This window comes from Motacilla alba, chromosome 2, assembly GCF_015832195.1.
Source record: "Motacilla alba alba isolate MOTALB_02 chromosome 2, Motacilla_alba_V1.0_pri, whole genome shotgun sequence".
In the NCBI taxonomy this organism is placed as follows: domain Eukaryota; kingdom Metazoa; phylum Chordata; class Aves; order Passeriformes; family Motacillidae; genus Motacilla; species Motacilla alba.
The window spans coordinates 16013200-16039477 of record NC_052017.1 but is presented as its reverse complement, the minus strand read 5'-3'; the positions used below and the strand labels follow the sequence as shown (position 1 = coordinate 16039477).

At 43.8% G+C, this 26278-nt stretch overlaps 1 protein-coding gene across 1 annotated transcript; it reads left to right on the top strand.

Moving 5' to 3' along the window:
* The first annotated feature begins 9542 nt into the window (after positions 1 to 9542).
* On the top strand, positions 9543 to 25510 carry LOC119698210 (mycocerosic acid synthase-like). Its single transcript, XM_038129872.1, has 7 exons — positions 9543 to 9619; positions 10730 to 10798; positions 11530 to 11683; positions 12641 to 12801; positions 15537 to 15740; positions 15845 to 16026; positions 19919 to 25510. Exons 2-7 carry the CDS (start codon positions 10738 to 10740, stop codon positions 25475 to 25477), a joined length of 6321 nt encoding a protein of 2106 aa, XP_037985800.1. The 5' UTR covers positions 9543 to 9619; positions 10730 to 10737; the 3' UTR covers positions 25478 to 25510.
* The last annotated feature ends 768 nt before the right edge of the window (positions 25511 to 26278 follow it).

The following is a 26278-nucleotide window of genomic DNA, read 5'->3' as shown; positions in this document are numbered from 1 at the left end:
ATCAAATTCTCAGGTGGCTTATTTCTGCCTTGCTTTTGAAATGCCAGAACAGAGGGACATTTCCTAATGCACCCAGGCTGCCATTGGAAAGTGCTTTGCCAATTATGTGAGACACACTGGACACTGGAATAAAAAAAATTGTCGCCATCAAGAAGATTTTTATCCCATTTTTTCCATCATAACGTAGCATCAGGCATGACTGTGCCATTTATGAAGGAAATTTCATGGATTTTTGCAGTCCCCACCATAGCACCTGACAGAGAAGTTGTTTCCTGTCCTATCCTATCCTATCCTATCCTATCCTATCCTATCCTATCCTATCCTATCCTATCCTTTCCATGCATTTTGATGAGGCAGGAGTACTCTGAGGGCTGCTTAGCTACTGCCGTGTTTGCATGTGTGGCTGAAACAATAGGACTTTGGTACCTGTGCTAGGCAGTGACAGCCTGTGGCTCTGAGGTTGCATGACCGCAGATGATGTGGGAAATGCAGTGTCTCAAAGCCCTGTGTCCCAAGAGAGCAGTTTCATTGTCAAACCGGGGGCTGCCAGTGGGAGATGTGTGCCCTCTGTGCCTTCACCAGCCAGCGTGCAAGATAGGATCACATTTTCCTTGGCCTTCCGGAAAATGCCCACCAAGGAATGATGGGGGTGGCTGGGTGATGGGGGCAGCAGAATGGGAGGTGAATTCCTGATTTCCTCTAGGGTGGCTCTAGAATATAAGAGTCCAAAGAAACCCCAGAAGTTATTGTGGCACCAGGACCCAGAAGTAACAGATGTTTATTTGTGTTGAGGCGCTGCTTTTCCTTTCCTTTGGGAGCACACAGTGACACTGTGAAATTGCCACCTGCTGGGTGCTGGCAGGATGAGTGGCTCCTCTGCTGCATGATGAGATTGCATTCATTTGATTTTTCACTTTTGTTTTTGGGAAGAGTGAAGGTGCCTAAGTGTTTTAACTGTCTGGGTGATGCTGTGGATAGAAACTGTCTGTTTCAATTGAACATTATCATGAGGAAGAGAATTTCAGCTTATCAGTGTAGGATACCAGAAAGGCAAGGTATGCTGCCATATTTCATTACTTTATTTCTGAGGAATATTTCTTTCCAGCTGACTTAAAGAAAATGTCCTGTCTCCACAATAATTCCATAATCATGAGGTTTCCCAAGAAGACTGCATAAAACCCTAGAAGGCGATGATATGATGTACCATGACACTAGACACTGCCAAAGAGCCTAATCAACTTTTGTACTTGTATATCCTTATAAAGGGTCCATAATATTTCACTTTCCTTAATGTACATGAATGATTTCCCAACTTACTTCCATGAGAAGTGCAAATTGTTTGCCTCTTTGACCAGTTGTTTTTACTAGGGAGTATGTTATCTTTGTAGTCTGCTTTTATTTGCATATACGTTTATAACTTTCCTCATAAAATGGTCACTCAGGTCTCAGAGATCTTCAGGAACTGTAAGCACATTATTTATGGAGAAAAACCACAGAGTAAAACTACAGTGCCTCACTTTTACTCCTGCTTTGATCAGGCAATGTCTGCTTGAAATTTTTGGTGGTAGCTTTTATTTTAAACACTACTGTATTATTTTGAATATGTAAATCAGAGAATACTGATACTGAAAATGAACTGAACTTTGATTTATTGGAGCTCAGAGACACTGTTAGAGGTTCAGGAGGATGCCCATGCACAAAAAAACCCCTCACAACAAACTCAGAATTGCAAAGGAAATTAATTTTATCAGTCATGTTAGCAATTAATACATACCAACCCCCGGATTCTGGAAAAGCCACTGAACCACAGGAGGACATAGAGCATGGCTTCTGAGAGGGAGGGCTAGGAAGGCACTTTCAGGGTATTCCCTAGATGAAAATGGCTTGCATCATGGCATCCTCTCCCCTCCACCCTAGGACCACACCTTGTATCTCCTCCCCAGAGAGTAGCCGTTTTCAACATCATCTCACCTGGGGCCAGCACATGAGATGAGGTCATGATAACACTTCCATGCCAACAATGGCTTTATTTTGTATTACTCCCCTTTCACAGGATAAATTGAACCAGCTGTCTGATACATAGTTTAATTTCTGAAGGTCAGAGTCCTACCAGATAACAATAAGGTCATCTTCTGCATTATCTTGTCGACGTGCACAGCAGTGGACCAAATATGGCAGGCTTGAGACACGTCTTCGGTCCCTGACGCAGACACAGTAAAGAATCTCAGGGTCTAATGTGAGCACATGTTCTGTTATCTGAGGGGGCGATGACCATTCAAATCCCTCCCCATTTCATTTACTGGAAGCAAATTTTATACTTCCTTATAAGGGAAATTTTCTGGCAAACACACAACTTATGTAACACTGATCTTCTGCTCCCCAGTGTTTCTGTGCCATCAGAAACAGGATGTTAGAGAAGTTATCAGTTATCTCCATGTCAAGTTAATCCAATCTCTCCTGGCATATGTTGATTTATTATGGGTGTGCATGTCAGGGTAATATCTTCTGTTGCTGGTGATATTTTTATCAATGTGTCCTTTTCATTTTGTGAGCCAGAGTGTTTGCAGAGGTGTCACTACCTGGGTAACTTGCTTTACATACAGTATTGCATAACCTTCCAGGGAATTTCTGCTTTTCCTAGAATGCTGACATATCAGATAGAGACTTCACGTCCTTAGAAAAAGATCTTTCTGATCCCTGAGTTTTGACAGCCACAGTCAATACTACTTCTCAAAAATGAACCAGAGTTCATCCTGATCCTACCTTGGTCTTTCCCTGGTACCTTCACTTTTCTTCACCCTTTACTTTATCCTTGCTTGTCACCTGGAATATGGTCCAGGGAAATCACTCCTGTTCAGTTAGCAGTGCTCTTAGATTACTAATAGTAAAACACAAATGTAAAGCCAGTGGCCTTTCTTTCCATTTACCTACCTTGGGTAGGAATTATCCTCTAACTGAGAGTGGTTTTCCTTCCTTCCTTTCCCAGGACATTCCTCAAACATTCTTTGTGTCCACTTGGAGTGAGAGTGCAGTGTCCACCTGCACTGGTCCAACATCCAGCTCTCTTCACTGCTTCGTATGAATGAGAGTTTGAGATTGCTTGAAAAACCACTGGCAAGAGTATCAGTAAAAGCCAGATTTAATAATAAGCAACAGCACAACAATGTTTATTATTCAAGGCTCACTCTACTACTTACAAAATAGTTAAGGCACACTGAGGAAAAAAAAACCCAACAAAATACAGTCAATCAAAACAGAAATAAACCTAGAAATATGTGTGTGTAGGAACTTATGTGTGTGTGACAAAGGATAGAAAGGGCAAGGAAAAAAAGAAATACAACCTAAAAGCTTAACAGCACTCAAACTTAACAGTTCTTAACTTATAACTTAAACGTAACAATTAAGCAGGGAATAGTGCTTAACAGCATTAAACGTAGTTTATAACTTATGACTTGCAGGCCTAACTTAGATCTCTGAGAGAGCAGCATTTCTCCCAGAGTTACTATAGCATGTGATGTACACGTGTATGCACACAGATATAAAGGTCAGTGCAAGGTACCTGTGAAAAATCCCCCCTGAAGATAGTGAAACACTCACTTTGGATGCTTTTGCACCTCCTCAATGGGTAAAGGATTGAGCCTTGAGGAGTGGGGCTTTTGGCCCAGAATTCATTGTCATTCAGTGATCCTCCAAGTACAGCAAAGCTCAGTTTGCAGGCTCTGAGAGGCCCCACTCAGATGGAGGTCACTGGTCACAGCCCACTGCAGCCCAAAGGACTCCTTTTGGACCACTGTTTATAGGGCTGCAAGGCTGTGTTCATTCCAGTGTTCCAACCTGGCCACACTACATGTCAGCCCACTTTCTCTGGAAGTGTGAGAACAGGGACATTACGCTGTGGAGGCAAGGAAAAGAGTTTCCAAGGCTGATCATGAAAAAACCCTGGAGCTGATTAGACAGCAGCAGTTCCTAGGAGCAGACAGTGTTTCTGACAAGCTCAAGAGGAGCTGAGCCCAGGTGCTGTTCATCAAGGCTGAGGCCTAATGAGCATTTCTCAGGTGGCAGTGCAGGCTGAAAAAGAGAGGGGAGCACACCACCACAGTGCTCCATTGCCTTTGTTGAGCAGACCTCCATTAACTGTTAAAGACACTGAGACACTCGTCTCCCATGTAAGTGGATCCTTACACAGCCACCAGCTAGAGCAGCTTTACCAGTTCTAGGTAAAGAGGCTTCAATTTATGTGTGCAGATGTATTTGAACCTGCAGCAGACTCCCCCCTCATGGTTCACGTGCCTGTCTGCCACTTCCATGAAGTCTGTTTAGAAGAAGAATGTCTTGAAAAGGATATTCTACAAGTAAAACAAAAAAATCATCTGTCCAGATTCTTCTGGGCCGTTCTAAGGTTACAGGATGACAAAAGCAAGATTTTAGGGAGAGGCAAATTGCCAGGAACTACTTCAAATCCCTTTGCTGTCTCATGCATTATTGTGAATGGGCTGAGTTTAAAACAAACCCCGTAAACTGAAAAGCAACAAACTCATTCTACCTGACTAGGGAGGACTGTTGGCATGGAGCAGAACCTCAACAGGCAGGCAGACAGGGCAACTCTGTGGAGAATGTGCTTGCAGCAGTACATTGCCATTCCTATCACAAGGTCTCCCTGAACATCTGTAATTATCTGCTTTTCTCACTTTTGTGATTGCCCTCAGAGATCTTGTCACGCAAGAGAGCAGAACCCTGGTGGGGAGTGTCCTGCTGAGGGCTAAGTGAGGTAATTCTCCCTTAGGGACACAATGGGTCAAGTCTGTCTTGTGTTCCTCCTGCTTTCATCAGGAGCAACATGATATCTATCTGTGAACGGAATCTTCTCTGTGATTTTGGAGGTTCTAATGGGTGTTTTTGATTTTCCTTTGGTTTTTTTGTTGCTGTTTTTTTAGATTCTGCAGATAAGGAGGCAGGTCACAAAGATTAAATTATAATCCTGTGTAGGTTAATTTTTTATGAAATAGGTTGTAAAGAAGTTCCATTTAATTTGACTCTGAACTGTTTATACAGCTTTCATCATCAATCATTCATGGTTTATTGAGCTCAATATTTCAATATAGTAATATGGAAACATAAGCCAGTGTGTTTTCAGGAGCTGTTTTATTTATGTGTCTTCCTTCCAAAGCCTGTGTAACTAAGGTAATAGGCAATATATTTTCCACTTTAACTGTATAAACACTAAATGTTATGAATGTTTGTATTTTACCTTCAAAAGAGAAACTGTTTTTACATGGGGCACACCCAGATCACCAAGGCATCGTAATGTGGTTTCTTAGTGGTTTTGGGACACAACAGAGGCAGTCCTTGTCCTCAGTCCAGCCTCTGTCACACCTATAACCGTGCTTTGCTCCAGAAGCAGCCCCCACAGACTGGGAGGGAAACATCCAAGGAACTTCTGTCACCGTGGGAAGCCATAGGCTCTTCTTTTATGCAGTGTACTGTATAGAAAAATACTGGCATCAGATGAGGTCTGAGCCATAAGAAGACTGATGTTTACAAGCAGTGCCAAAAGTGAGACTTGCAGAACTGTTGCATCTCTTGCCTGAGACCCCTTGCCCACCCTCCTCAGGGTGACTGCTGAGCTGCACATACAAACAGGGAGGCACCAAGATCTTCCCCTTGGCTATTCATCCCAAAGCTGCATGCAGCCTTTTACTAACCCCTCTTGCATCTGTCCAGAAGTCCTAACGCTCTGTGGCAGATCTCAGTGCTGTGCTGGTGCATGTCCCTGTCAGGCTGCACTAGACTTGTGACCACCTGGGGTTGGTCATTGCTGAGCAGTGCTTGCAGAGAGTCAAGTCTTTGTGTTTCTCACTCTCCTCTTCAGGGTCATTTGGGGGTGGGCAAGAGGCAGGGAAGGGACACAGCTGGGACACATTGCTGGACCTTGTACTAACAACCCCCCAGGGATGGACTGAGGATGTGAAGTTTGGGGGCAGCCCTGGCTGTAACCATGAGATGGTGGAACTGGGGATCCTGCGTGGAGGAAGCAGAGCATTAGGAAGGACTGGATCCATAAACTATTGGAGAGCTAACTGTGGCCTCTTGAAAGACCTACTTAGAGGAATGCCATGGGTTAGGGCTTTAGAAGAGAAGGGCTTCTACAAGTACACAGCATTAAAAGGGAGACTGGGGAGAATGTTGGGTCGCTGCTGAATTAGAAGGACGTTCTGGTAATGGAAGACACGGGGAAGGCAGAATTACTGAAAGCCTTCTTTTCTTCCAACTTTACTGCTGGGAATGGCTCTCAGGAGTCCCAGAACTGGGAGGTGAGAGAAGGCTGGAGAAAGTAAGGCTTCCCCTTGGTCTTAGAGGTTGTTGAGATTCAGTTATTAAAATTATTAGCAATGCCTCTGCCCAAATTAAGGTGCAAATGAGACTGTGAGGTGAGGGTTCGTAGTGACGCAGTGTCCCCAGGCAGGTGCAAAGGTGAGCCCTTGATTCCAAAAACCCAACCTTTTGATCAATTAGCCCATCATCAGGTACATAGTTTTTAAGCATTGCAAACATAATTCAACTAACCACCATACACCACAATGCGAACATGCAGTGGTTACATAACTTGTGTTTCTACCTCTAATTCAGCTGTGTCACTTTCCCACAGTCCTTTTCTGCTTAGCCAATGTATCAGGCCTGAGCCATGATTTTGCAAGGCCTTCCTTTGTAAGGTTTTACCCATATGCAACATGAGACCATATGCTAAAGTCAGTAGTAAGGGTTTTATTTGATAGTAAACATGAGATAGAGAAAGAAAGAAATAGAAAAGAGGTGTGTGTGTGGGGGGGGGGGGTGGGGGATGAAAGAAAGTGACAGAGACAAAATAAAGAAAATATCACTATCCTTGATCACAGCAATGTTCCATTGATCCTCTCCAGCTGGTCTTCTTGGTGATGACGGTGCCCCAAAAAGCATAGAATCCAATGGGTTAATATACCCTCAGGCTAGGTAGGAAAACCCAGCTACTTCCCTGGGGGATGGGGACGGGGGACAGGGGTGTTTGCCATTGTTTCTTACAACAGTCTCTGGATTTGTTGCATCACCCTGGGGAGCACGTTGGGGTGTCTTTGATGGGCTAAGCCCCCCCTCAACTGCCTCTCACTTGCATGTCCTTTGGACGTGGCCTGTGGGATTGGGGGTTTCACAGCTTGTATAAGGGAGAACAACTTGCTGCCTCTGACAAGAGGTTACTCCCCCAAACCTCCTTCCCCCACGTTTCAGGGGGGAGTCCGTGTAAACCTGGCTTCTGTGGGCTGTAATCTCCCCTACCCCAAACCCAGCCAGGAAAGAATCTCAGTACAGCTGCAGGGTTTGACTCTTCTTCTTTTCCTTGGTTAGTTGTTTATTTCTCCCTGGGTCTCAGATGAGTGACAAATGGGTTTCCCTTTATCTAATCTCTGCAGTTTGATTTTCAGTCCAAAGTTTCCATCAGGCAGTTTTTAGGGAGGGATGGGCTTCAATCTTTATACAGTTTTGCTTCAATGAGGAAGAGTTTATATCAATGTCTGAGGCATGAACTTTTTCAGTCTCTTACATCCACTCCGTGACTCAACCGTGTAATAAATGGTTCTTTCCAAGTTATCTTCTTCAGTTTATGGGGTGTCTATGGAGTTGATTAATGAAGATAATAGGAGAAAATATAGAAACAGCTGAAGCAATAACATGAGTAATCATACAGCATCCAATAGTTCAAAATCTAAATTGTAGTCATCAACTCATTTCTCATTAGTCAGTGCCCTTACTCCACGATTCCTAGGAATCAGTGGATTTTTTTATGGGTAGTGGGTGTGAGGGATATCACAATTTTGTATCTCTTAGGTGTTGGTTCAATATGTTTTGAAATAGTTGTAGAATTTTACCGCAGGCCTTAATTTTTATATTGCATAGAGGGGTATCCTCAACAGATACACATATTAACATGTGTCAATCAGCCAAGTTTCAAGAGGGGTCCCAGCCCTTGCAGTATACTTGATTAATTTTGCACCTTGGAATAAATAGGAATGGATTTGTTGAGGATGTGTGTTTTCTTATTTTCTTCTTTTTTCTTCTTTTTTTCTTCTTTATGGTTGCAATCACATCTAGTTGGAAGAGTTTTGTAGGTAATATTCTTACTCAGCTGGATAATTCTATACATTATGAAAATTAGCTTTTATGATACAAAATTAACATACAAAACATTTTCATACAAAAGGTTCTCATGCAAACCTATTTTTACACAAAGGCTATGCTCTGTTTTCCAGGAGACAGATTATAGCACTTTTGTAATTTAATCTTGACACAAAGTAGAAACTGTGGCTTTATTATCAGTGTCATTAAAAATGAAATTAATTCCCTTTCAAACTTAGTTGTATCTATCCTAAGTAGATTTTTTTCCTTTGAATTTTAGTGAGAAAATTACCCTCATCACATTCTGCACCCACAAGTGGAAAGCATGTGTATTGCAGAATGTGTTATAGTCAACACACAAATTAGCATAAATAGAAGAAGCGAGGCAAAGTTAAAATATTCTCTCAGGACATATGACTGGAAATTCAACAGCACATTGCCTTGTGGGCTGGTGGAAGGCTTTTCTTTATTCATGTTCTATTTGCAGTCCGTGGCTCTCCCTCCTGGAGGCTCTCCCTCCCCCCCTTAGGAAGGGGGATTCAATCATTTCTCATGTAGCATTTGCTTGTGTTTTGTTGAGATTCTTTAGTTCACTAATTAGTAACTCAGAAAAGTTTAGCCAAATCCTAAAAATTCTAAAGCCTTATGAGACAGAACTGGGAAGGTTTGTTTTCACAATGCCTCCAACAAATAGATGGAGCTTCAAACACTTGTGCATATTTATTGATATTAAGAGCAAACAAAATTGAATTGTTACTTTAAAGACAGAGTCTATTAAAACATATTCCTAAGATCATAAAAATTTACGGGGCTATTTCATGATGATCAGAGGGCTGGAGCACCTCTCCTATGAAGACAGACTCAGAGAGCTGGGGTTATTCAGCCTGTAGAAAGAAGGCCCTAGGAAGATCATATATCACCCTGCCAGTACCTATAGTCCCCTATAAGAAAGATGGATGGAGAGGGACTTTTTAGAAGGTCCTGTGGTAATAGGCAAGGGGAGTGGATTGAAAGTGAAAGAGAATAGGTGTAAATTAGGTATTAGGAAGAAATTCTTTCCAAGTTGCCCAGAGAATTTGTGGATACTCCATCCCTGGAAGTCAGACTGTATGGGGTTTTGAGCAACCTTTCTAGTGTAAATATGCACTGTCCATGGCAGGGAGGCTGAATGTAGAGGATCTTCAGGGTCCCTTACAATGCAAACAATTCTATGAATCTATGGTTTGTTAAAACATAACTTCGGTTTATTATTTGCTAACTGTAAGATGATGAATAATACTCTTGTCCTTGCTGACTTCAAGAAATTTAGAGCATCAAGGAAGTAGTTTTGAACTTTAGTCAGGTCACTGATTAATCACATTTGCATTTTCCCCATGATTTAGCGTGTGTATTTCAATAAGAAACCACACAGAATTCTACATAAATGACTTCCACAGACTCAGCTTATTTCTCCACCCCACTGGTATGATATAAGGTAAGAGTTACATAGATCACAGGATAGCTCTATGTTCTATGTTGTAATTGAAAGGTCCTTAATTTTCTATTACTTGCTATTTAAATGCTAACTTAGGAAAAATGCTTAAAAGTACCTTTGTGATAAAAGTATTTAGATGGATTTGCAGCTTTAGTTTAGCAGTTACCTTAAAATAAAAAATCATAGAAACATAGAAATCATAAACAATTTGGAAAGAATGTAAAGGAAACAATTCTTGTGTCAATTTTGAATTTACATTATTTGTAAAATAGAATTTACTCCTAGAAAGCCGGATTCTCATCTCCATATTTTTGCTAGGTGGGCTTTTAACTTTATCTGTCTTAGCTAATGGAACCTAGAAGTAAATTTTTCAAAGTATGAATCTGAGCAGTTATTCCTCATTTCACCTTTCAAAGAAAACCTCCAAGAAATTATAACTCTGAGTGATGTGTGGAGCTGTGAAACAGCCTCATCTCTGCTTCACTACTGTCAGTCAGTGACTGAGAAAGGCTCTTTGGGACCTGCTGTGCAATCTGTGGGATGGAAAACTCTTCCCACTGCCAAGAATCCCCACAAAACCTTTCTAGAGGAGTCTTCTCCTCTTTGTGGATGGAAGGAAGTCCAGGAGAAGTGCAGGGCTTAGAGTGTGGCATCCTAGTGAGTTCTAATTAGTTCAATTGAATTGATTCTCATCTGGCAAGTTCTTTCTTAGAATCAAGGAAAAAAAAATCATCAGTCAATTCTATCCTGGGGTATTTGATTTGACCCCAAAGAGAATTCTTGTCTTTGCCATCTGATTTGTTGAAAAGATTCAGTTTTCTTTTAGCAGAGGTTAAACAGTAAAAAGGAAGTGTCTGTGCATGAGAGAGTTTGGGGAATTAAGTGGGGAATTCCCTCTGGCAGTAGAGACAAGAGGAAGAATATAGTACAGAGCTCTATCACTTGTGGGCAGTGTCATTTGTCATCATAACCAGCAACAGATGATTCCAGATTAACAAAGTTTGGAACAAGTTTCTGTGTTTGTGGGTAGTTCACATTTTCACCTAATATTTATTCAAGGGTAAATGCATGATTGTTGGACTGGACTGACAGTGCTTCTGTCTTGTGCAGCCCAGGAGATGGAGATGGAGACTGCAGATGAAGTTGCTATTGTTGGAATAGGATGCAACTTTCCCGGAGGTAACTTTGGGGTAAAAGCAAAGCAGGCTGTGAGTGAGCACTGAAAAGCAGAGTCTTTTATTAATGTTGAAATGGAGGAAACCAACAGTTGTTGGCTTGTACCTCAGTTGAATTTGTTGCTTTGCTGCTTGTGGGATCTTTTTGAAAGGTTGTGCTGTGGTGGAAACTATTTAATGTAAACTTGTCTGCTGATAGACAGACAGACAGACAAAAGAAGCTGCAGTGCTGGCTGTGGGCAGGGCATTGAGCTGCACATGAAACTCATACAAGTGAGCTGGATGGGTCTGGGATGATTTGACCTTTCTGTGTGTTCACTGGCTGGGTGATTGTGTAGTGCTACAGGACTCTGCATCCATAGGAACGGGGCAGATGAAGGGCTGGGCATTCTTGTCAGCAATGCCTGTAGTATGAACAGGTTGGGTTTTGCTGAAAGAAAGCTTCTGGCTTTATTACAGTGGGTGGAGTGGATGCAGTGAGATGGCAGGGAAATGGGGAGAGAAGGTAGTTAAGGATTTGGTGGGGTTCCTTTGCTTTTAGACAAGCAGTGAGGGGATCAGTCATGCTTTTTCATTTTCCTCTCTCCAAAGAATGATCACTTCTTTCTGTGGCAAGTCTGCTTGAGCAGCCTAGGTTTAGAGGTGGGAGGTGCTTGTTGCTGATTGTGCATTTCTGAGTCTGCATGGGGAGGGGGAGCACATCATTTAATCTGTTTTAAAAACTTTGTACAACAGGAGAAGGAATTGACAATTTCTGGAAAGTCCTGGAGGAAGGCAAAAACTGCACCGTAGAAATCCCCCCCGAGAGATTTAATGTCAAGGAGTGGTATGATGCAGATGGTAACAAGCCAGGAAAAATATGTACAACACGAGCTGCTCTTCTCGATGAGTGAGTCTGTTACCCTGCTGCACCACTGACTTTTGTAGTACTAGGCTATGGGTACAGCTGCTCAGGGGCTGTGATAGGGTGAAGAATAGCAAATTACAGTAAGGGCAAAGTAAGTGTCTTTTATTTGAATTCCACATTCACCTAAAATCCTCAAGCTAGAGGTAGAGCTTCATTCAAAGGAGAAGTTGACATGCACAGAAGAAATCTTGTTGCCTCCTGAAAATTATACTTGGCAGGCTTGAACCATAGGACCCACAATTACTTTAGTGCTTAATCTCATGTTAGATATTGAATCCTGCTCTGAAATCAAGAAATGATAGAAGGCCATGTAAATCTGATCTTGGGATGCAAGATTAAAGTTGCACTTGGTCTTTTGTAAGCATGGGCCTATTTTGAATATGCTTTTAGAGACAAGCATATGCATGCACATACAGAAAGCATTTTGAATGTATTTTTAGAGAAGCATGGGTATCTGTTGAAAACACCTGAACCAATCCTCTATTTTTGGTTTTTAAATTTAGAGCACTGGTCTGTATTGGCTTAAAATAATGTAGAAAACAAGGTTTTGTGAGGGGTTCTTTGCAGTGAGGAGAGATTCTCATTTTGTTTGTAACTTATTGAAGCTATGACCTCATTACTGCAGAGGGAGTCTCATTCTGCACATTTCATAGTTTAAGGAATCCAGTTGGTAGTAGTGCAATAACCATGAGAATGGAAATGGGTAGGAGTGGACTCTTAACTCTGAAATGCAGAAGCATTTGGCATGTTTTGTGGTGGGACATGAAACATCTTTGGCTTATAAACATTTTCTTTTGAATTTCATGAATGGGAACTGTGGCCTAAACACCAGTTACTGCTCAGCTTTTCATGAAGTTGCAAAAGATGATTACTGTGAGTCTAGAAGTAAATGGCTCTTATATACATATGTCATTTTTCATTCTGGTCTGTGTATTTCAGATTTAATTCATTTGACAACCACCTGTTTGGGATTAATAATATGGAAGCAGAACGCATGGATCCGCAACAGAAATTACTGATAGAGTGCACATACAAAGCCCTGGAGGATGCAGGAGTTCCTGTGGAATCTATCAGTGGCTCCAAAACAGGTGTTTTTATTGGTAAGATGACAATTTCATGGCAAAGAAAGTGAGTTTGAACCTCACAAAGATTGGGGCAACCCTTCATAGCCTTTCAATATTGTATCTAGCATTGGATCTAGGCTGGATCTAGACTGGAGATCTAAGGCTACTGTGCTATGGCACTAGTGGTTACTTTGGTAAGAATTACCTAGGCTAGGTCATGAAGGTCATGGTACAATTCCTGTATCTCTTTTTGGTGCTCTTCTTCCTGTGTTCAGGCACTGAAGGGAAGCAGGAAACTGCATTTGCAACCCAACCCTTCTTAGGAAAGATAGTCTCAAGCCAGGCCATGATGTTCCACCCTTAAGGGGAAGGGAGCACCCAATATATGTAATTTCTCAGGTCTGCAGGAAATGTTTTCTTAGTAAATTACACACTTGGCATGGAAACTGGAATGTTGGTCCCTGACCTGTTACATCAGCACGTGGCAGTGGGATGTGGATAAAGGTGTAGGGTGGAAGAAAAGAGGGAAAGGAGGAGATGAATTTAAGAAAGGGAGAGAGAAAGAGAAGAAGAGAGAATGAAAGAGAGTAAAAGAGAGAAAAAGAGATTGCCAGTCCTTGTTCCAGTGTTGGTCTGGTCAATGGGATGTCCAGGGTCTTGGAGGACCCCCCAGATTTGTTGAGGGTACCTTTTTATAGATAGGTTTCCCTGCCCTGAAGACAGGTTTCTCTCTTTCTATGAAAATTAGTTATCACGTCCAGTTCCTTCTTTTGGACATTTTTGGAGGTCTTGGTTCTTGGGTGGTCTTGATCCTCCCCAGACGGACCTTGGGTCAATATTTCATTCCTGCTTCTGTGCTGGTGCTGTCCATTGTTTGTTGGTGGGGGTAGAGTGGTAGGAAAGTGGCCCAGCAGAAAAGGACCTGGTAGTGCTGGTGGTCAGCAGCTGAACATGAGCCAGTGTGTGCCCAGGTGACCAAGAAGGCCAGTGCCATCCTGGCCTGTACCAGCAATAGTGTCACCACAGGAGCAGGGCAGTGATTCTTCCAACTGTGTATGGCACTGGTGAGACCACAAGTCAAGTCCTGTGTACACTTCTGTGCCCCTCAATTCAGGAAGGACATTGAGGTGCTGGAGTAAGTCCAGAGAAAGGCAGCAGAGCTGGGGAAGGGTCTGGAACACAAGTCCTGTGAGGAACAGCTGAGGGAGCTGGGGTTGTATAGCCTGAGAAGAGGAGGCTCAGGGGTGATTTTATTTCCCTCTACAAATGCCTGAAAGGAGGGTGTGGCAATGCGGGGATCAACCTCTTTCACAGGCAGCCAGAGACAGGATGAAAGGACATGGCCTCAGGCTGTGCCAGGGGAGGTTTTGATTGGACGTTAGGGAGAAATTCCTCACATAAGGGGTGATTGGATATGGGAATCAGCTGCCCAGGGAGAGGGTGGAGTCACTGTTCTTGGAAGTGTTTGAGGAAAGACTAGATGTGTCTTTTAGTGCCATGGTCTTGTCATCATGGTGGTGTTTCACCATGCAGTGAACTCAATCTCAGTGGTCTTTTCCAACCGAGTTGATTCTGTGATTTTGTGATTGTGTCTCTGTGGAGCAGAGCAGGGATGTTTATCCCAGAGAAGTGCTGCCCCACCTCCCCATGATCCTGTCTCATGTTGTTTTTTATAACAATTCTTGGTTATTACTGACAATCCTTGGTTGGCTCCCTGGCTATCTGGCACTAGTTGTTGTACTCGCACACATTAGCCCCTTATCTTCTGGGCTTCTACACAGGTCTACGCTTTTCCCCCAGTATGCTCTTTTCCAGTATAATTTTGGTGTTCTGGGGATTAATCTCCTTTTAAAGCAGCAGAAATCCTCTTGTCCAACTGCCTTTGTCAGTACCCAAAAAGTTACAGAGGAGATGCTAGCAGATGCTGTTGAAAGATATTTAAAAGACAATAGTAGAATATCAGCACATTATTGCTGGTGTAATCTGTGTCTCTTTAAAAAAAAGTTTTCTGGGGAAGTTTGGCTGATATAGGGGAAATGCTTTAAATTGTCTTTTAGTCTGAGAGATGCTCTTCTTCATTGAGGGCACTATTCCTTGCTCTCTGAATAGAGCTACTTGCACTTTCCACATATGCTCATGGACTAGGGGAGTCACTATATTTCAAGCGTAGTGTTCCCAGAAAGAGGACATGACTGCTCTCACAGGCCCTGCTCTTCTTTACTATTTCTTATTGCTTGCAAGTGTGGGAAAAAAAAAATAAATACAAAGTATTGGATGTAGTTTGTGCTGTGACCTTTGACTTGGTACATCTGAGGAACTGAACCTAGTGTCTTGTACATTTCTGTCTGAACTACCCTCTTTGTAACTTGTTGATAAATATTGTAATAGCTAAACTAAAAGAACCTGAGTCTCAAAAGTGTACCTCAGTCTCAAAGTGAGATGCAGGCATCTAAGCAGACTACAGAGAACTTAGCTGCATCATACAGTGAGCTGAGCCATCAGAAAGGGCATTTCCTGGGCAGGTAGGAATTTCCTTCATTTCTTGGGCAGGTAGGAATTTCCAGTGTTAGCTATGTTTGTGTATGCTGAGTTTAGGGGAAATTGCTGTGGCTTCTCCCTTTGACTTGGGTTGGAGCAAAGCTTCATGACAGGAGCCCTGATGGCATATGGTTTCATCTTAACACTGAAAACCAAAGGACACCATCAGGTTTTGAGCTGTACATGCCTATTGTTGGCTTGGGTTAAGTTGACATGTATCTGATGTTTTCCAGGTCTCATGAATCGAGACTATGAAATCATAACCAGCAGAGCTGTGAGTGAAATAAATCATTATGATGGTACTGGAACAGCAATGAGCATTGCTGCCAACAGGGTGTCTTTCACATTTAATCTGACTGGACCGTCTCTGACTGTCGACACCGCGTGTTCGTCTTTTCTTTTTGCTCTGCACTACGCCTTGCGAGCCATTAAATCAGGTAATGGGACTGAAGAGGTGCTGGACAATGAAATCAGAATTCCTACTGTTTCTGTCTGTCACCAGGGCCATCTCAACATGAAATATGTTTCTGTTTGACTCCAGGAGACTGTGAGGCAGCAATCTGTGGTGGGGTGAACTGCATCATCGATCCCCGCACCTTTGTATCTCTCAGTAAAGCCAAAATGATCTCTCCAGAGGGCATAAGCAAACCCTTCTCCAAAAAAGCAGATGGCTATGGAAGGGGAGAAGGCTGTGGTGTTGTTTTCCTCAAACCACTGAAAAAGGTAAGATTGCTTGTGAAGCAGTCTGAAATAAGACTGGTTGCTTGCCTGAATCTTGTGTCTTCAGCTCTAGTAGTGACTATTCCAGAGAAGTTTTTCCAATTCAAGTTTAAGATTAATGAAGCATTTCTTTAGAATTTATCAACTTTCCCTAAGATAGGGAAAGGATCTTGCATTTAAAATTTAGCATCATGTTCTGGTTGTTCTTGGCTGTTTTGTGTTGTTTTGTTGTCTCCTTTACAGAAAAAGCATGAGATTACCACAGAATCAGGTTGGAAGGGGCCTCAGTGAATTTTCTGGTCCAAACTCCTTGCTCAAGCTGGGTCGTCTTAGATCAAGTTTTACACGATTGTGTCCTGATGATTCTTGACACATTCAGTCTCCATTCCCTCTTTGAGCAACCTGTTTTAGTGATTGGTCACCTGATCAGTGAAGAATTTCTTCCTCATATTCAGATGGAACTTCCCGTGCATCAGTTTCAGCCCATTGCCTCTTGTCCTGTTGCTTGGCACTACCAGGGGCCTGGTTCCTTCTTCTTCACACCCTCCCTTCAGATACTGACAGACACTGATGAGGCCCCTTCTCAGTCATCTCTTCTCAAGGCTGAAAAGGCCCAGCTCCCTCAGCCTTTCCTCATAAAAGAGATGTTCCAATTCCTTCATCATCTTCATAGCTCTCCTCTGGACCCACTCCATTAGCTCCATGTCTTTCTTGTAATGAGGAGCCCAGAACTGGACACAGCATTCCTGCTGTGGCCTCACCAGGGCTGAGTAGAGGGGCAGGATCACCTCCCTCAACCTGTTGGCAATGCTTTTCCTAATACAGCTGAGGATTCCATCGGCCTTCTTGGACCCTCACTGCTGGCTCATGGACAACTTGATGTCCTCCAGGACCCCTAGGTCCATCTCCACAGAGTTGCTTTCCAGCAGGTTGACTCCCAACCTGTCCTGGTGCAGGGGGTTATTCCTCCCCTGGTGCAGGACCCTGCAATTGCCCTTGTCAAATTTCAGACAGTTCTTCTCTGTCCATCTCTGTGACCTGTCGAGGTCCCTCTGAAGGGCTGCACAGCCCTCTGGGGTAGGGGCCACCTCCTGCCAGCTTTGTGTTGACAGTGAACTTGCTGAGGAAGCTCTGCACCTTCATCCAAACCTTGATGAGTAAACTAAAAAATATGGGCCCAGGGGATACCACTAGTGACAAATCTCCAACTAGACCCTGTGCCACTGATTATCACCCTTTGGGACCTGCCATTCAGCCAGTTCTCAATACACCTCTCTTTCCACTCATGCAGTCCACACTTCCTGAGTTTTTCTATGAGGATATTGTGAGAGACAGTGACAAAAGACTTGATAAACTTGAAGTAGACAATATCCATTGCTCTCCCCTCACTCATCCAGGAGGTGGTTTCATCACAGAAATCCATCACGTTGGTCAAACATGATTTACTTTTAAGGAATCCATGATTTACCTCCAAGGAATCCTTGACCACTCCTGATCACCTTATCTTCCTTGTGGACAGAGATGGCCTCCAGAATGACGTGGTACATCACTTTTCCAGGGATTGAGGAGAGGCTGACTGATTGGTAGTTCCTTGGTCCTCCTTCTTGCCATTTTTGAAGCTTGGGGTGACATTTGGTTTCTTCCAGTCCTCAGGCATGTCTCATGATCGCCACAACCTTTCAAAGATGATTGTGAGCAGCCTTGCTATGTTGTCCCCCTGCTCTCTCAGACCTCATGGATGCATCCTGTCAGGGCCCCTGGACTTGTGGATATTGAGTTCATTTAGGGATTCTCTGACCCAATCCTACTTGGGCAAGGGAAGGTCTTCCTTTCAGCATTCCTTTAACCTGGTCTCCTGGGTCAGAAATCCCTGAGGGCTGGTCTTATCAGTAAAGACAGGTGCAAAGAAGGCATTCAATAACACTGCCTTCTCTGCATCCCCAGGTTCCCCCCTCCATTTAGTAATGGACCTAGGAGTCCTTTAGTGTTAAAATTAATTCTTAATTTTCCTTTTGTTGTGATGGATTTGAAAAAGCCCTTTTTGTTATCCTGAAAAACTTTCGCCAGATTTAATTCCAGATGTGCCTTGGCCTTTCTAGTCTCATTTCTGCTTACTCTGATAACCTTTCTGCATTCACTCTGAGTGGCCTGATCCTGCTTCCATCTCCTGTATATTTCTGGCTTATATTTGAGTAATGATAGGACTTCTTTTCTTTATTCATCCACAGAGGTTTGTTGTCCACTTTACCTACTTCCTTTCTTATGGGGATGCACTGTCTTTGAGCCTATAGTAAGTGAGCCTTGAATGTCAGCCTACTCTCTTGGACCCCTCTTCCCTTCAGAGCCTTCTCCCATGGGATTCTTCCAAGAAGATCCCTAAAGATGCTAAAGTTAGCTCTCCTGGAGTCCCTGTTTGAAATCTTACTCTCTGTCCTGCTACTTCTTCCTTCAATACTGAGCTCTACAGGCTCGTGGTCACTGCAGCCAAGGCTGCCCCAACCGTCGCATGCCCAACAGGCCTTCCCTGTTTGTTAGTATAAGGTCGGGCAGCCCAGCATTCCTTGTGGGATCCTTCACTACCTGGGACAGGAAGTTGTCATCAAGGCTTTCCAGGAACCTCCGGCACTGCTTGTGCTTTGCTGTTTTGCTTCTCCAGAAGATGTCAGGGTAGTTAAAGCCCCCCAAGAGCCAGGGCCTGTGGCTGTGGGGCTGCTTCCAGCTGCCTGTAGAAGGCCTCATCCACTCCCTCCTTCTGATCAGGCGGCCTGTAGCGAACACCCACAATGGTGTCACCCTTACTAGTCCGCCCTTTTATCCTCACCAGGGCAGAGCTCGGCACACTCCAAGTGTTGCTTCCCATTGAGGGCAACTTCACCACTGCACCTTCGTGGACTGTCTCTCCTAAACAGCCTGTGGCCCTTCATGACAACACTGCAATCACAGGAGCTATCCCACCATGTTCATAATTGCAATGAGATCAAAGCCCAGTGGCTGCATGGAGATCTCTAGTTCCTCCTGTTTGTTCACCATACTGTGTGCAGAGGCATACAGCACTGAATAGAAGTATCTTATGGTGACAACATTCCAGTGGGGGTGTGAAGGGATGTCCCATAGTCCTGTCTAGTAGTTGTGTCTTCGACTGTAGGTGCTTGATCAACTCAAGCACCCTCATAAGCCTTCTTTTGGTACTAAGGTGTTTCTCGGATATTTCCCTGTCGGCTTCTATTATCTCAGGAGCCTCTTGCTTGTCTCTGTAAGACTGCTGGTGTGCTCCAGTGTGGCTGCTACATCTCAGAGTCACCTCCAGAGGGGTCTCAGAAGTACCCTCTAACTTTTTCATACTATTACCCAGTTTGTTAGGGACAAGGCTGATATTACTGCCCTCCCACATCATAACTAGTTTAAAGCTCTCCAAGGAGTCTTGCTGGTTCCCATGCAAAGACTCTACTTTCTTACTCAGAGCCCCATCTGATGCCAGCATGCCTGGCTCTACAAAGACCATACCATTGCCAAAAGCCCCAAAATCTTGGTGGTGACACCAGCTGCAGAGACATGTCTTAGTAGACTCAGTCCATCTGTTTCTTTCTATATTGATGCTTCAAACTATTGCTGTTTTCAATATTTTTTATTCAATATTGTTGCTTTGAATTGGAAGTGTGGAGGAGAAAATAACTAGTGCATCAGATTTCCTTAGCAAAAGTCCCAAACACAAAATCTTTCTTGATTGCTCTCAGACAATGTGCTGCCATTACCTCACCCCCAACATGGAGGATAAGGAATGGGTAGTCTGCAGCCCAGTCTGTGGGCTGCACCAGGCTTGTAAGGTTCATGGTTAACATCTTCAGCCATAGACTACTAGTAATATTAAAGAAAACTACACTTTTCCATGGAACAGGCAAAGGAAGACTACAGCAAAATCTGGGGTGTGATAAACATCAGTGCAGTCAATCAGAATGGCAGATCCACAACTCCAATCACGAGACCGTCTCAAATAGAGCAAGAGAAGTTACTGCGCAGCATTTACGAAAGCCGTGTTGATCCCTCAATTGTGCAGTACATTGAAGCCCACGGCACAGGAACTGCTGCTGGAGATCCTACAGAAGCTGAGAGCCTGGGTAGTGTCATTAGCAAGAACAGGTCTTCCCAAGTTTCCATTCTGAAAATCGGCTCAGTGAAAGGAAACATTGGACACACTGAATCAGCTGCTGGAGCAGCCGGGTTAATCAAAGTGCTCCTGATGATGCATCATGGAAAGATTGTTCCGTCCTTGCATTACTCAAAGGAGATGAGCAGCATTGATACAGAGAAATTAAACCTTGCTGTTGCCACAGCTGTAGAGCCCTGGGAAGAATCCAGTGAGTATGGAAGAGTAGCTGGCATCAACTGCTTTGGATTTGGAGGAACCAATGCTCATGTTGTAGTCAGGCAGATGAAGCAGCCAGGGCCTCTTCCTGCCTTTAAGAAGCCCCTGGAATTAGTTCTGCTGTCAGCAGCATCCCCTAGATCCCTTCAGATGACAATGGCCGACACAGCTGAGCAGCTGAGCACAAGGAGCTCCGTAACTCTCCCAAGCCTGGCCTATACCTCTGCCTGCAGAAGAAGCCACGCCAGCTACAGGTACCGAAAAGCATTTGTCACAAATTCCCTCCAACACTTGCAGCAAGAGCTGAAGCTGGCAGCGAGCACGGAACCTGCCATGTCCAAAGCGGAACCACAGCTGGTGTTTGTGTTCTGCGGCAACGGCGTAACGCTGAAGGAGTTCAGTGAGGCACTGCTGAGCTCAGAGCCGGTGTTCCGAGACAAGTGTAAGGAAATAGAAGACCTTTTCCAGCAGCACGCTGCCATCAGCCTCCTGCCGGCAAGAAATCATAGCCCAAAGGACTTGTTGAATCCAGAGTTTTCTCAGCCCTTGCTGTTTGCCCTGCAGGTTGCTGTAGCTTCCCTCCTGAAGCACTGGGGTATTAAGCCCGTTGCTGTTGTTGGCCACTCGGTGGGGGAAGTTGCTGCTGCACACATTGCTGGGTACCTTTCCCTGGCAGATGCAGTCAAAGTGATTTATCACCGGAGCAGGCTGCAGGCAAAGACTCCTAGCGGCAGAATGCTGGTGGTTGGGAACATCCCCGTTGAAGAGATTGCTGAACGCCTGCATCCCTACTCAGGAAAGGTGTGCATCGCTGCCTTCAACAGCCCCATTTCCTGCACCTTGTCTGGGAGTGTAGAGGCTGTGGAAGCTGTCCAGAGAGAGTTAGCTGAAGCTTTCAGACAGAGAAACATCTTTCTTCATGTATTAAATGTTCCAGCAGCGTACCACAGCCCCAGCATGGATATGATACTCGGGGAGCTGGAGAAGGAGATAGAGCCTTTAGAAAAGCAGAAGGGGGGAATTGAAGTCATTTCAACACTGACTGGGGCGGCTGCATCTGAAAATGACTTTGCTCGGGGCAAATTCTGGGCGCAGCATACTCGTGAGCCTGTTGCTTTCACACAAGCCATCCAAACTGCAGCCGGAGGCAGGGAAAACGTGGTGTTTGTGGAAATAAGTCCTCACCGAGCACTGCAGCGAAGCATAAAAGAAACACTAGGGAAAGGCACAAAGGTGCTGTCCTCTTTGCAAACAGATGCAGAATATCAGACGCTCTTCAGCCTGGTAGGAAATCTGTTTGAACTGGGATTTAATCCCAACTGGCAGCACTTTTATGATGGGTATCAAAGTGTTCCCGTGGCCATTCCACGATATCAATTTGATCGCCAAAAACTCATGAACTGCCTGGATATCCATCAACAAGCAAACCAAAGAGGTGTCAGTGCCAGTCATCCTTTGATTTATGGCATAAACAGTGACAACTTGGACTTTGGCTGCCTGGTGTCCCAGGAAACAACACCATACTTATATGAGCACAAGAACAATGGGGTGGCCTTAGTCCCTGGTGCTTTCTATGTGGAGCTTGGTCTGGCCTCTGTGATGAGCAGCTCAGAACCTAAAGTGCCTCTGAGCACTTGCCAGCTGAGTATCAGTTTTTCTGCACCGTGTGTTCTTACACAGAATTCGCAAGTGCTGAGTATCAAGCTGAGTCCGCAAAAAGCCATGACAACCTTTGAGGTTCTCTCTTCCTCCAATGCAGTCTATGCTGCTGGCCAAGTGGCAAAGGGGCTTGAAGAGGTGGTGGAAGAAAGCAGCATCTCCTTCCAAGCCATCTATCGAAGATGCAAGTCAGTGATTAGCAGAGAGGAGCTTTATGAAGCACTGTCTCAGGTTGGCTTTCAGTATGGCTCCGTATTCAGGCAGCTCAGTGATGTGCATTATTGCCAGGAGCTAAAGGAAGCTATAACAAGCATAAAGGTGAATGAGGAGACCGCCAGAGACATGTACAGCTACTGTATCCACCCAGTGCTGCTCGACTGTTTTCTGCAGATGACGGCTGTGCTGACCTCAAGGACACTCCACTCCAGAGCAGGCTTTCCTTCAGGGATAGGCAGCCTGGTGGTGCTCCGCCCGTTGCAGGAGGAAATGATGATATACATGAGAATGAGCAAATCCACCGGGAACTGCCTTGAGGTCTGTGGATGCTTTGTGGACAAACACGGCTCCGTTTTGGCTGAGCTCAAGCGCGTTGCCATCACTTTCATGAAGGAATCGTCTTCCAGAGACAATGAGTTTCTGTTTGAAAACAAATGGAAAGAAGTCTCTCTTTCACAGACAATTGGACATCTGGGGTTTAAGCCCAGAGTCCTTGTGTTTGCAGACAAACTTGGGATAGCTGAGCAGCTCAAAAAATACTTGCATCCGACTTCGAGATACGTTATGTATGAAGGCTGGGAATGCCTCATGGAAGGCGATACACAGAATAAAATGAGGGCAGAGGTTAAGGATTATGATGAAGTTCTCTTCCTGTGGGGAATCCAAAAGGTAAATGAAGATTCCCCCGGCAAAGCAGTAGATCAGCTGGCAAAGTGCTGCGAAGCCTATCGCCAGGTAGTGGTGGCACTAAGAGAGAAGAGGTCTCGCTGTTCCGTCAGAGTGATCACCTACAGAACAACAGAGAGATATGTGGACCACGTTAACTGTGGGTTTGCATTGTATGGCATGACCAGAACTTGTATTGTTGAAGTTCCAGAAATCACATTTCAGTTGATTGACCTCAGCTCCTCCACTTCCCTGGACATCTCAGTGTTAGCAGATGTTCTTGTCAAGTACAAAAGTGGGGACTATCCAGAAGTCTGCATCAGCCAGGGAAGAATTTATGTGGCCGAAATCAGACGCACACCTTTTGTAGATGTAGATTACATACAACCCGTAAGATCACTCCAGAAATCACAATCATTCACTTTGTACACTTCTGATCCATACACAGCAAAAGACTTGTCTGGGGAATTATCCACCGGCACTGCTACTCTGCTTGACAAACAGAGTGTTGAAATTCAAGTGGATAAGATTTGTTTGCACTCAGAAGATTATTCTCCCATTAGTGTTTCTAGCTGCAACTTTGGTAATACACTGTATTGGAACTCCCAGGCAGGAGAGAAACACAGACTTCTAGCTCTTGATTTCAGTGGCACAGTCACTGCAACAGGCAGTGATGTGAAAAAAGTGAAAGTGGGAGATCATGTGGTTTCCTGTTATCCCACTGCTGCATCATCCAGAGTTCAGATTCCAGGAACAGTTTGTTTCCATGCAAGGAAATTCCCATTCCTCCAGAATGTCCCTTGTGTGTCATACTTCATCATTGCATGGGAAATCTTCACTCAGAGGTTACCCAAAGGGAAACATGGCAGAACATTGGGTATTATTACTACAGAGCCAGCCTCAGTTTTGTGCCACGTTCTTTCCGTAGCAGCAGAAGAGATGGGTTGGAGAAAAGTCCTTGCAAAGCCCACTCCTAACATGTTCCAGTACATCAACCTGTGCAGTGCCCTTGTTATTCTTCCTCCAGTCAACAGACTGTCTCAGGAGGACCTGGCCCACATGTCCTTTCTTAAAGATGTGGTGATCGTGTGTGGCAGTCAACAGTCAGAATGTATCCAGAATGTCAGTGAAATTGATCATGAAAACATCGGCTTTCATATCCTTGCCGTTGCCAGCCTTTTCCGGAAAGCACCTCTAAAGGAAGTGCAGAAGACCGTACATGCCTGGATCAGTTCCATGGATATGAAACGGTTTAGAAATCTTTCAGGTTCTGTTTTTCAGCAGACTGAGAACTTTGAAGGGCTAAATTCTGTGACGTCCTATTTCACCTGCACTTCTGTCCCCCTTGCTGTCCTGAGAAGGCAGAAGGACATCAGTGTGCTTTCAGACATCCCATTGTACGAGCCCCAGAAGCAGCTGTTCAAGCAGAATGCTGTTTATGTGATAGCTGGGGGGCTCACTGGACTTGGCTTTGAAACGGTGAAATTCATAGCTGAGAACGGCGGAGGGTGTATTGCAATTCTGTCCAGGAGAATTCCCAGCAGTGAGAAGCAAGAAGAATTAAAGGCTTTGCAGCAGCAGTACAAAGGGAGCAAAGTAGTGTCTGTGCAGTGTGATGTGGCTTCAACCAGTGATGTTAAGAAAGCTTTCCAGTCCATTGCCAACACCTTTGTGGGGAGTCCGATCAAAGGGGTGTTCCAAAGTGCTGTTGCTTTACACGACGGCCACCTTGAAGTGCTGAAGCTGGCTGACTTCCACAAAGTGCTGAGCCCAAAAGTAGCAGGGACCCTAAATCTTCACTGGGCTACCAAAGACCAGGAGCTTGACTACTTTGTGTGCTACTCCTCTGTTACTTCCTTTCTGGGCAATACCACCCAGACAAACTATGCAGCTGCAAACTCTTTCCTGGATGTCTTCTGTCTCTACAGGAGGAACTGTGGGCTTTCAGGCCAGGCCATTAACTGGGGTGCTTTGAACCTTGGCATTCTGCTCAACCAAAACCACATTCAGAGCATTCTGGAATCCAAGGGCATAGACATTCTGCAAGTGCATGAAATTCATGACTATCTCAGGAAGACCTTACTTATAAACAAGCCACAGCAAGCTGTGGTCAAATTGAACTTTCAAACTTTGTATCATCATGTTTTTAGTCAGATTATTTCTCTCAAAAGTCGCTTCATATCACTTATGTCAGAAGATTTCAAGAACAAGATTGAAATGTCTGAGGAATCTGAAGTCCCAGAGACTGCCTTTCTCAAATCTGAGGATTACATCACCTCACTGGTGAGTGACCTCACAGGAGTGAGCGCAGATGAGCTAACCATGAATACGCCTCTTTCGTCTTTGGGCATAGACTCCATGTTAGCTATGACAATTCAGAACCGTGTCTTTCAGGAGCGAAAGGTGGACATACCCCTTGTGAAACTTCTTGATCCTCACACAACTCTGTCAAGTTTAGTGGGGGTGTTAGAAGAAACAAGTGATGCAAATGGAACAGTTGAAAAGAAGAGTGCTGTGGTTGAAAGTGCAGAAAACGGGAGCTGGCTATAGGAATCTTCCCAATCAGGAATTGTGTAACTTTGACAATACTCAGTCCCTTTGTAATATGTCAGAAATTGAAATTGCAGAACGTCTGGTGATGCTAAATGTACTCATCTGCACTGACTCAGCAAAACCCACACCAGGTTCTTCTGCCATTATTCTGCTAGCTGTGTTAATTTTAGTCAATTGTTTGGCTTGTTACTCTTTGCACCTCTACATTATGAATATACATGTAATGCAGCACAAGAATTTTTCTGGCATTTATGTATTTATGTATTTTTCTGTTTTTTAATATGAAAATATTAAATATGAAAACAAATATTTAATATGAAAACAAATCAATTATCAAGTAATTTGTTTATAAATGTTTATAAATTCCAGCATTTTTCAAAGTCCTTTAGATATTGTGAATTTTAAGGTTTCTGATCAAAAAGGAAACTTGATTTTTTCCTTCTGTTTTCAAAAATAATAAAAATGTACTATGTGCAAAGCATACAGTAAATCAACTGGATTTTAAAATTTATTACCCATTGTATGAAAACTGAAATAAACAGTAGAAGAGTTTAAAATGCATAAACTCAAGTGTAATTTCTTCTTTTTGTTATTGGTTTTGTCCTTCATTCACTTAATTAATTCTTAATCCAAACATTTGGTCTTAATTTCTTCCTGTGAGACCTACCTCACACTTTTGAAAGGAGAGCCCACAGATGGAAAAATTTATTTATATTTATGTAATAGAGACCCAATTCTAAAAGTTCCAGTATACTTTAAAACATATTATGATTAAAAACCAGAGCATTGTATTCAATT